We start from the raw sequence: 12,207 nt of genomic DNA, 5'->3' as shown, positions 1-12,207 counted from the left end.
TGTTGCATTATGGGAAAAGACGCTAAAAGGATAACAAAAGGAAGGAGGGTGACTACATAACTAGACTTCATATTTTGTGGACAACCTCAAACACTTGCTAATATGAGAGGCTGAGTACATTAAGTGTTATAGATATAAGAAACATAGTAATACAATAAAAAATAAAATATCACAATTTAAAAGAAAATTTCATAAGACTATTTAAATGTACTTTATTAGATTAGAATGTACTAAATAGAGTATCTATAGTCTATATGGGTCTAAGTGGTGGTTCACCAAAATGAAATGTTAAATTATTTTCACAATACTTTGGTATGTCCTTTATAACGAATACAAATTATTGTCGCATTAAAATAATTTTTATCATAAAAAAATCTTATTTCTGTCTTACAGCAAGCTTTTTGTTATGTCCCTAAGGTTCTTTGCTGATTTTGGAAAATAATTAACAAAATATGCACAGTGTCTATAATTTTCGGCAATAATGCAAGTATTTATTTGTGTTCTCTGCTTTTAAAAAGACAAAAAAGCAAGATATTTAATAAAAAAAACTTATAAAGACCCTCAGTCTGAACTCAACCCCTTCACGTCAACCATTCTCCGGACATAATAATTAAGACTCCACCAATATTTGACATATGGAGGTTGCATCTTTCAGCTCTCTTCAACAGCAAGGTGCAGAAGATGGTGAGTGATTTCACACAATTTTATTTATTTTTTTCATTTTTTGAGGTGTATTATAGTCAGGGAGGGTACTGACAAGCTTAACGATTCAACACCATCACATACAATTAAAATGAAAAATGATGACAAAATTTTTATTTAATCCATAGAAATCTCAAATATACTTATATCATTGGCTGCCATGTGGTCCACTCTTTACACCACATTAAGAGCAGAAATTTTGAGCAAAAAAACTCAACCCCATCACACTCAACCCCGTCACATATGGCATTGTTTCGGGGTTGTAAACTTTATGACAGGGATGAGTGATTCATTTAATTTAATTAATGATTTCAATTTAAACATTTAATTTCAGTAAATATATTATTACCAAATCATAACTCATATTTTTGTTATAGATAAAATATTTGAGGTAACGTGTCCACTAAAACTTTAACAGGTATCCTAGTCAGAAATGGCACCCACATCAACAGCAGAGAGGCAAAGGCAGTTTCGTGCATGCAGAGATGCTGACCCAGAAAAAAGGGCATTAACATGGAATGTTCTTTTGCCATGACTCACTGATTGTTACTTATCTTATTATGAACTTTTATCTGCTGCAGTTTTGTTTATGTTCCAGCACTGAGGAATGTTTTAGACACTAGTGCAGGGTTCTCCAACCTTTTTGTGAGCAAGGGCTACCACAATGGATAAAACAATCTGGAGATCTACTTTTTGATGTTGTCTACTCAAAACTTTTTTGTTTTACTTGTTGATTTTATTTTATTTTACTTGTTGATATGTTTTAGTATTGTTTAAAATGTTAACATACCTAAACCAAGCCAAGCTAATGTTAAAAATATGTAATAAATAAATATAACAATTGATAATATTAATAGAATATGCTTTGGTGGGCACTCACAGACTAGTGAATTAACCTATTGTGCCCTTTTGATAAAAATTTCTGTTTGGTAATTTTGTTTTTCTTATCAAAAATATTTGAAAGTTACTAACGACCATACTGTCTGGAGTAGTTTTCTTTGTTTAAATTGTCAATGCAGTTCAGATAAAGTAAAAATGAAAAAACTAAATATGACTGTCTTTATTACATGGTTGCCTAAAATAAAATGGTGTTTTGTTTGAGTCTCATTTTCGTATTAAACAAATACAAATTAAAAGTAGGCAAATGTGTCCTTTCAACCCTGTTACAGTATTCAACCCCATTACACAATTCTCAACCCTGTCACATTAATATTTTTGAAAAAATAAAATAAGGAAGAAAAGTAAAAATTAAAGCATTTCATGTTACGGGCTAACACAGTAAAATTGTGCTTTTAGTGAAACGTCTAAATAAATTTTTTTCTTTCTAAAATAAAGAGACCCCAGACAAACAATTTGGATATTTGTAACAGAAAAACTAAAGAAACACAAATCATTGAATCAATAGATAATCAAAAAATTTTGCCATTCGAAAATTTGCCACCCGCTATAGCCAATCAGAAATTTTGCCACTCAAAAATTGCCACTTGGAAATTTTGCCACTCGAAAATTTTGCCACTCACTCGCCACTCGGAAATTTTGCCACTCGCTCGCCACTAAAAAGTCTTTAATGCCTGAGATGGGAAAATGTAATTTTTTTAAGGTTTGATATGTGCCTAATAATGTGGGGTATTTAGAAATGTAATCATATGTTGTCCAAAAATTATCAAAAGTTGAAATATTACCAAATCCCAGGAACAGTGTTGGGGGTAATGCATTACAAGTAATGTGCATTATGTAATAATATTACTTTTCTGAAGTAACGCGTAAAGTAACGCATTACTTTTGAAATGTACACATTAATATTTGAGTTACTTTTTCAAAAAAGTAATGCAATTTACTTTTTTTGTTGAATTAATTCGATAAAAAAAAAAAAACTAAATGTAGTCACATTATGCACTCTATGTGTACACGCCTGTGTGGGAACAGTTTGAGTCAGAAACTGAGATGGCAGGCCAGAGCTCGACATTTTTGTGATGAAATATGCAAATTCTGAATAAAGAACTTTTCAGTCATAAAAACACATGCAAGGGCTGAAAGAGATCAAGCCTTGGCCAAAAAAAAGTAACGCAAAAGTAACTAAAAAGTAATGTAAGCATTACTTTCCATAAAAAGTAACTAAGTAACGCAATTAGTTACTTTTTTTGGGAGCAACTTGATATTGTAATGCATTACTTTTAAAAGTAACCTTCCCCAACACTGCCCAGGAATGACTCAGAAATTTTGCCTCGAAAATTATGTTATCCGATCTGAGTATGCCACTCGAAATTTTTGCCACTCGCTCACCACTCGGAAATGGTGCCGCTCGCTCGCCACTTGAAAATGTTGCCACTCAAAAATTTTGCCACTCAAAAATTTTGCCACTCGAAAATTGGCACTCCAAAATTTTGCCTCTCGCTCACCACTTGAAAATGTTGCCACTCAAAATTGCCATTCAAAAATTTGCCACTCGCTAGCCACTCAGAAATTTTGCCACTCAAATTTGCGACCCGAAAATTTTGCCACTCAAAATTTTTTGAGAAAATGAGAAAATATGATTTTTAAATTTTGATATGTGCCTAATAATGTGAGGTATTTAGAAATGTAATTATATGTAATTACATGAAAATTGCCACTCGGAAATTTGCCACAAAAAATAGCCTCTCGAAAATTTTGCCACCCAAAAATTTTGCCACCCGCTCGCCACTCTGAAATTTTGCTACTTGGAAATTTTGCCACTCGCTCGCCACTCTGAAATTTTGTCACTCAAAAAAATAGCCTCTCAAAAATTTTGCCACCCAAAAATTTTGCCACCCGCTCGCCACTCTGAAATTTTGCTACTTGGAAATTTTGCCACTCGCTCGCCACTCTGAAATTTTGTCACTCAAAAAAATAGCCTCTCAAAAATTTTGCCACTCAAAAATTGCCACTCAGAAAATTTGCGACTCGATAATTTAGCCACTCAAAATTACCACTCAAAATTTTTTGTGAAAATGAGAATATATGATTTTTAAGTTTTGATATGTGCCTAATAATGTGGGGTATTTAGAAATGTAATTATATGTAATTACATGAAAATTGCCACTCGGAAATTTTGACACAAAAAATTACCTCTCAAAAATTTTGCCACCCGAAGATTTTGCCACTCGCTCGCCACTCAGAAATTTAGCTACTTGGAAATTTTGCCACTCGCCCGCCATTCTAAAATTTTGCCACTCAAAAATTGCCATTCAAAAATTTTGCCACTCGGAAATTTTGCAACTTGAAATTTTTTCCACTCGCCACTGTGAAATTTTGTCACTCAAAAAATAGCCTCTCGAAAATTCTGCCATTCGAAAATTTTGCCACTCGCTCGCCCCTCGGAAATTTTGCCACTCGAAAATTTTGCCAACTCGCTCGGAACTCGGAAATTTGCTACTCAAAAATTGCCACTTGAAAATTTTGCCACTCACTCGCCACTCGAAAATTGCCACTCAAGAATTTTGCCACTCACTCGCCACTCAGAAATTATGCCACTCGGAAATTTTGCCACTCGCTCGACACTCGGAAATGTTGCCACTCGCTCGGCACTCAAAAATTGCCACTCAAGAATTTTGCCACTCAGAAATTTTGCCACTCACTCGTCACTCGGAAATTTTGCACTCGCTCGCCACTCGCTCACCACTCGAAAATTGCCACTAGAACATTTTGCCACTTGCTCGCCACTCAGAATTTTTGCCACTCGAAAAATGTTGCCACTCGGTCGCCACTCAGAATTTTGCCACTCAAAAATTGCCAATCAACAATTTAACAATCTGCTTGTTAAGTCTTGCACCACTTCCGGACCCAACCGATCTCAAATGCCACAGGGAAATAACAGAAAAAAACTTGCTAATATACACTCATATCATAATGTAAAACTATTAAGGCTGTGACAATAAAAGGGCAGTATTATCCCCTTCTGACATCACAAGGGGAGCCAAATTTCAGTTACCTATTTTCCACATTCTTGCAGAGAATGGTTTACCAAAACTAAGTTACTGGGTTGTTCTTTATCACATTTTATATGTTGATAGAAGCACTGGACCCAATTATAGAACTTAAACATGGAAAAAGTCTGATTTCGTTTATTTTGTAACGGCTGAAACCGTTGCCATGGTTACTCGCCTGGCCCTAAGTTAACTTCCAGTCTGTGTGTGTGTTTATTGGTCTGGCTAGCGAATACACTGACCTCTGGATCAAATACCTTGTCAGGCAGAGAGTTCAGGGAGGTCGGGATCGGCCATCTTCGGCCAGGGCCGAGAATTCAGGGAGGTCGTGCACGGCCATTTTGGCAAGGGCAAAGAGTCTATGGAGCTTGGAAATGACCATGTCGGCTGACCTACAGGACACAGGGAACTCAGAACCAGGCCTAATGGTCAGGAAAGCAAATATGAAGGGAGGTTTACCAGACGACCTGTAGTTAACATTGTATATAGTACACATTTTACACATTAACGTTAGTTCAGTGTAGTTTTTGAAACGCTTTAGCTATGATTTGAACTTGGGTAATCTACTTGTTGTGTATTTTACTTGTTGTCAGAAATAAAAGGACTATTTAAAAGGACTCCCATAAACACTCTAAAAAAATGCTGGGTTATTTTTAACCCAGCGTTGGGTCAAAAAGGGTTGAGCCCAGCCGTTAAATTAAATGAAAATGTTTATATTTGACCCAACAAAGGGTTACAGCAACCCAGCATTTTGGGTTTAAACAACCCAGATAGGTTAAATTGCTGGTTTTGTCCTTTTTTGACATAACGCTGTGTTGAAAATAACCCTGTGAAAAACATTTTCATTAATACTAACATTTAACAAATGCTTTTATCCAAAGCGATTTACAATGCATTTAATTTAGTATTCCATTGGATTGAACCTATGACCTTTGTGTTGCTAACACAATGGTCTTACCACTGAGCCACAGTAACACAAATGTGATTAAAATGTGTTGTGTCCACTTAAAGAAGGAATTCAGTTTAATTTGAATTTGCAATGTGTGGTCGATTCTTATTCCACACCATTTTGTCTATGGTTTTCAAAGATTATAATAATTTTTAAAATGATTACATTTCAGTAATAAAACACAAACATATACATTAAATTTTTTCATGACTTTGCATTTGAGAACAGGCTGTCTTTATATATTTTATTTTTCTGGCAGTGCTATCGGAGATCAAATGTGAACTGTAATTCATTGGTGGCCTCATTAGTGTCAGTACTGTTTTAAAGTGGGTAATTGTGTTTACTGCTGTTGGGCTAATTTGAGCCTCTCACCGCAAGTTATTGTTTTTCCCTTTAAAGTTAAACTGTCAAGTTAATAAAATGCTATGTGGTGAACCTGCCTCAGCACTCTGTGCAGAGACAAGCTCTATGCAAAGAGTCTAATTATATGCCCCTATTAGTGCTTATCAAGCTAAACCACATTATATTCATAGAGGAGAAGAGAGCCTGTTCCTTCTTAAAGGATGTTAAGAACAGTTACCTTTGACTTAATAGAAAATAAATCAGATTTTATTTATTTAAAATATTTTGCAATAGAGCCCTAAAAGGTTTTGTGAACTTGATATATCCAAGAAGAAAAGCAGCATTGTCCATCACTAGATATTTTATATACAGCCATATTGACCTATCTGGCTTTTGAGACCTCTAAGGACACAAGCAGAAGATTATTATTTTTCATCTTGTATGATTCCTATTTTGTTTGAAAGCTGCATGAGCCAGAAATGATTTGCTCAATATGTCTGTGGCATGCCTCATGTTGATTTAGTCCTTCAGTTTGACTGTTTTCGCTGTTGGCAGGGGGCAGTTGTCAGAGGTCCCCTGGTGCCCACCCTAATATCTCCAACACTTGCAGTAGAGCGGAAGACATGTATTACAGCCATGCCAGACAGTGATGGTACCGGTGGGACCACTTGGGTTTTTGTTGTCTGAGATTACTTGGATATAGCGGCTCTTGGTCTCCGGTCCAGGGTCATTTATTGGATTGATCATGTTTACCTCTTTAGTGTGCGCCTTCCTTTCCTTTTAAGTCGACAAGCGTGCTCTCGCCCCATTAACATGCAGGAAAGGCAATCTGTGAGCAAGTCCTTCAAAACCCTGCTCGCTCCACATGGAGAGTCCTTAAAAGGTCTCGGAGAGTTTGTATTAATTACACCTGAAACAGCTGGAGCCGCACAGTTTGTAATGAGTCAGCTATAGTAGGACTTGAGCTGAATGCAATTATCAAATACACAGTGTGCAAAGGAAACACCACCACTATTTACTTAAGTATGTTAACATACGTATTGTGAATAAGATGAGCTTATTCTTATTGGGTTATTAAGTTGTTATGCCCCAACTTGTTTATATATTAATCTGTGCAAAATAGATTAATCAGTTATCACCATGAATTTAGTCATATGTGCTGAAATGGCATTAAGAAGTAATAAATAAAATAGTAAAAAGTTGTAACTGTTAACATTAGTCAATACACATTGAACTAGCATGCACATTTGTATTGGCATTAACTAACAAGTATTGATAAATGCTCTTGCTCACTAGTTCATGTCAGCTTATGCATTTACTAATGTTAACAAATACAACCTTATAAAATGTTACCAGAATATAGGAGATAATGGGTCAGAGAATGAGCATGCATGCGAGCCAGGAAGAAAGATTTGGTTCATCAGCCAAGCACTTTATCTCACAGCAGGTTACCGACCGATCCCCTTCCATTTCGTTGTTTCGCATATCAGAGAAAGACAGTCATGTGGAAAATAAAACAGGGAAATCAGTCTAAAGGTCTTTAGGTCAGGGATGTGCTGAGAGCCATTTCAACTGGTCACAATGCTCTGGGAAGAGACGGCAGCACTGGGGTGCTTTAGACAAATAGGATGATTTTGATGGTGAAGCTTTGGCTTACTAGTGAAGATGATGAATCATACTGAACCCAGGACACATTCATCTAAAGGTGCAGTCTGTTTCCGCAGGCTGGAATGCTTTGAATGACTGATCTCAGATCTAGCCTGATTACCAGCAGGGTCTATCACGGTGAGCACATGGTGAACATTTAAGTGTTTAAACCATATTTCACCCGCCTCGTACAGGCCCTTAGTTCTGATATAAAGACTGATGATAGACAGAGGAAAACTCATCCTGTGATATCCAGTAGATGATCTTTTTGAAATCAACCCAGTTCTTATATAAACAAGCTATGCGCTCCTGAGACAATACAACATTGTTGTTATTGTTTCAGGATTTTTAAGATAGACACACACTGATAAAAATGTATACCTTGTAATATACTGCTTTGAATGCCAAATGCATGAATATACATAGTCTTTAATGCAGTACATTGCTATTAATCATAATCAACAACATGCATTGTCCTGTTCGTTAACACTTTTAATGCATAGACAATTTTAAAGTAAAAAAGATTTGTGCCTGCACAATTATCTTTTAAAATCTAGCTGAATTTAATTATCACATTTGAAGATCCCACTGTGTTGTCATATGTCATCGTCCAGAGTGAGAAAATGTTAGTCATCGAATAAATACCACCTGCAAATCATATCCACAGATTCAGAGTCTTTGCACACCAGTTATTATCTATTCATTGCTGTTTGGTAAAAGATTATCTTGCTTCTAAGACTGCCAGAAAGGAATATGAAATAAAGTCTCAAAAATGTATCTGGCACTAATAACATTCGAAATAAAACATAATTCTTAATGTATCTTAATGTATCAAACAAGATTTACTTTTATTGTGTGTAAACAGTGTAGTTGATAATGGTATCAGTGTTGTAATAAACAGTGACATTTCTGACTGGTAAAAGATGGACAGCACAAATGCCACCTAAAAATCAATAAAGGATATCTTGTAGATCATATCTATTCCTCGAAAAACCATATTGTTTTCACAAACAAAGAGCAACAAAGACCCAGACTGTATGAACTTGCAAACTAAATAAAGTAACTTTAGTAAAATTTCAATAAGCAATCTCATGAGATCCACCATAATGTCATGAATGAATTCGGGAAGTAAAACAACGGACTGCTCCACATGTTTAATAAAACCAGAGAAATTATATTTGCTATAAATAAATAAATATATAAATAAACAAACAAACAATGCCATGAATAAAGCTTAAACTAATACAAATTATTTAAATGACATCACTTGTCCTATAAATTATATATGAGAATATATTTTTTATTTTAAAATAGTTTATTTACAGTTATTTACAGTTTGCAAATATCCTTACTATATAATATTACTATTTACTTATTAAGTTAGCTTTTTGTTTATTTGAAGCTGTTCGTATGTTTACCAAAGCAAACGGAGCTCTTTTATGTGTCATGACATATACCGGAAGTGCCTGACTGTGGCGCGCTCGTTGAAAACAGACCCGCGCGCTGCTCTAATGGCGAGGATGTGACGTTTAACTGTCACTGTAAACAATAAAAACACTTCGTTTTGCTTTACGATTAAAACACACGATCATGGAGTTATCATCGCTTATTAAGAAAATCGGTAAGACGGTTTGTTTAGTAATGTTAAGCGTGTATCAGACATCGGCTGTGTGCATTGTTTATGTAGCTTGAGAAGCTAAAGAGAAGTGATGCTGTTTATTTGTGGACTGTAACTGTCTGTATACATAATCAGTAATATTATTTATGTGTCTTCCATTCATGCTAATGTTAAGTTGCATGCGTATTTTGATCGATTTAAGTGCTGTGATCCGTCAAAGTTTGTTGAACTTTTTAGACTTCAAGAAAGACCTTCAGAAAGCTTACCCTGGTTTAATTATAGTAAACATGTTTATTGATGGATTGACTATCATTTTATTATATTTTTACTACAAATATGATTTAACAGTTGTTACTGTGATACAAAAGTAAACTTGTGGTTGCTATGGTTTAACGACAAATACCATACGTTAGTTAAACTATGGTTACTTCAGTCAAACCATGGTTAATGACGTTATGAAAAGATAATGCAGAACAGCAGCAGGCATTGTATTGTTTTGATACATAGTTGCTTTACTTTTTGTTACATACTTTATAAATTGTCACATTGTACTGTATTCTTACATTACTGATCTCTCCCCACAAGGACACTCCTTGTCTGAAATCAGAGTTCGGGCTCTTAAAAATATCAGAAGCAAACTGGACCACGGTCTGATCTCCGCTCCTGATCTGGTCCAGGAAAGGATGTTGTTTGTTTTCCTACTGGAATGGTTTAATTTCCCGGAGGTTCCAATGCAAGAGGAGGCGCTGGAGTTGATCTGTATACTCTCAAAGGTAGAAAGATGCTTTAAATATTTTCAGCTGTATAAAGTGAGATGCTGATGGCAGGTAATTATGTTTTAATGGGCTGTTCAGGGGCTCTATTCATTAAAAATCAGATTTAAAGAAAACATCCAAAGAGATAAACTTACAAGACTAATCTGCTAGATGGCATGTATTTAATTTGGGTTTTTGTGCCATTTCAAAGCACCCAACTGGAGCACACATGCTACGGGATGTAGGGGCTGTCGAATTCCTAACACAGCTTTCACCTAATGTGGATCCGCACCTCCGTACAACCGTAGACAGCATCTTTGATCAGCTTTTCCACATTCCGGAGGTCCTGCCTAGTTGTCCGCCAACCACAACCTACCAGCCACACTCTGTTCCCATTCTGCAGACAGGTATGAAAAAAAAATCACTTTATTCTATAGATATAGACATCAATATTTCCTGTGTTACAACTCTTTTTGAATGAACATAAGCACACTGTCTGATTCAAGGTAGAAAAGAGTAAGAAGGTGCTGGTTTCACCTCCAGTTGGTTTTGTGTTCACAGAAAATGACGCGTCGACTAGGGGATATTTCCAGTGCAGTAAACCAAGGCAGACAGATGCTCCAGCCCCCAGAGTATTAGGTGGGTGACATCAACTTTCAAACATCACATAACTTTCTTGTACAATAACTTTGTAGAAAAAACGTATTTATCTTATTTACCCTGTAACAGGTAAAACTTAAATAAATAAAAATTGTCTAGATGCACTTTACCTTGCTTTTTAATGCCCCCACCACAAAAGTAATCAGCTTTGTAATAAAGTTGTTATAAAAAGTTGTAATAAAGTCAAATGTAAATATTTATTTGTTTGTACTGTTTAATTATTAAATTTTCTTTGCAAAATAAATGAGAACAATTATTATTGTATAATTATGAATATTAATTCATGAAGGAATATAACTGCCTTGTAAGACCAAAAGTAATATCTGTAAGCCAGCTCTGGTAACATATTGGAAGTATTCACACCAGCAATGTGCAATACATCACAGAATACATGACCAGATGTTTAGGTTGGCAAGGCATAGAAACCCATACATGATTACTGATGTAAAACAAGCACTGGTTGCATTATCTAATCCAAGTCTCTTGTGCATTCTTCTTTCTGAATCCTGCTTGTTCTCTAGTTTGAATTCATTCCCCTTTTGATATGATATTATTTCTTATACCCCTGTAACATCTGGGTCGTAACACTCAACATTTTTTTTAATAACTTACCTTGCAGTTAGTACTTCTGTAAGGTGCCTGAGGTTCTCAGTTTTTCCATGGCTGTCTTTAAACACAACAGATCGACACATATTGTCATCAAATGAAAGGTATTTGTGTTCTCTCAGTGTAATTTTACCAGTAGTACTGTCTTAGTTCACCTGTCAGTCTAATAGCCTGTCACCTGATCAATCCTTAGCTCCCTCAGAAGTGACAACCACAATTTAGTACGGACCACCTGCGAGCTTCTTCGTGATGTGATCATGCAAGACTTTCCTGCAGAAATCTTCCTGCAAAGGCCGAGTACAGTACAAGTAAGATTTACGTCTCATTTCTATCTTACCTCTATGAATGTTGTTAACCCCTGATAAGCTCTTTTGAGGTTTTATCGGCTGTCATAAGTGACACTGGAAATTGAGTTGAAAGCGTGTCTTTTGTCTAGGCTGTGGCGTGATGATGATGATGATAAGCTTATTCATTTTAGTACAAGCACGTTTAATGCTAAGTGACAAGTATTGCTATATTTTTGTAAAATGTGCGGCACAAATACCTTTCAGATTGCCTTTCTAAGAAATGTGAACTTATACTAATGTCCTCAATGAAATTGGCCTACTGCTGTGATATGCTTGAATAGGCACAAAGTTATTCGCACAATTCACTCCTAAGATTTGCTCTTAATGTTTTTGGTCTTTTGTATAAGGAATTGAAGGTTCCACTGATTCTGACTCTCATTGATCGATTCATTTAAGTTTATTGAATCACTCTGGTACAAATTACACAACTTAAAAGTCACGATCAGGTGGCTTTTTATTTAGTGCCTAATTGAATGAAAAATCTCTATTCAGCAGTTCAAAGTTTATGTGTATGTTTCCGGTTAATCTGTGCATATAATTGCATTTTGCTTCCCTATTTCTAATTAAAGGTTGTTGCATGTTTACAAGGCTATTTTATAACTAACAAAATCTAACAAATTTCTGCTTCTCTGTATTG

At 35.5% G+C, this 12,207-nt stretch overlaps 1 protein-coding gene across 2 annotated transcripts in view; it reads left to right on the top strand.

Moving 5' to 3' along the window:
- Positions 1–9,068: 9,068 nt before the first annotated feature.
- rttn (rotatin) overlaps positions 9,069–12,207 on the top strand; it is a 52,099-nt gene continuing 48,960 nt past the window's right edge. For both annotated transcript variants that reach the window (XM_065294990.1, XM_065294989.1), the window contains exons 1-6: positions 9,069–9,205; positions 9,788–9,975; positions 10,169–10,364; positions 10,519–10,596; positions 11,237–11,327; positions 11,417–11,531. In XM_065294990.1, the coding sequence (XP_065151062.1) occupies positions 9,175–9,205; positions 9,788–9,975; positions 10,169–10,364; positions 10,519–10,596; positions 11,237–11,327; positions 11,417–11,531 (699 nt within the window). In that variant the 5' untranslated portion in view covers positions 9,069–9,174. The remainder of the gene's footprint in view (positions 9,206–9,787; positions 9,976–10,168; positions 10,365–10,518; positions 10,597–11,236; positions 11,328–11,416; positions 11,532–12,207) is intronic.

The sequence above is a fragment of the Paramisgurnus dabryanus genome, chromosome 22, assembly GCF_030506205.2.
Source record: "Paramisgurnus dabryanus chromosome 22, PD_genome_1.1, whole genome shotgun sequence".
Lineage (NCBI taxonomy): Eukaryota > Metazoa > Chordata > Actinopteri > Cypriniformes > Cobitidae > Paramisgurnus > Paramisgurnus dabryanus.
The sequence above is the reverse complement of the archived record's forward strand: the minus strand, read 5'-3'. Positions and strand labels throughout refer to the sequence as shown.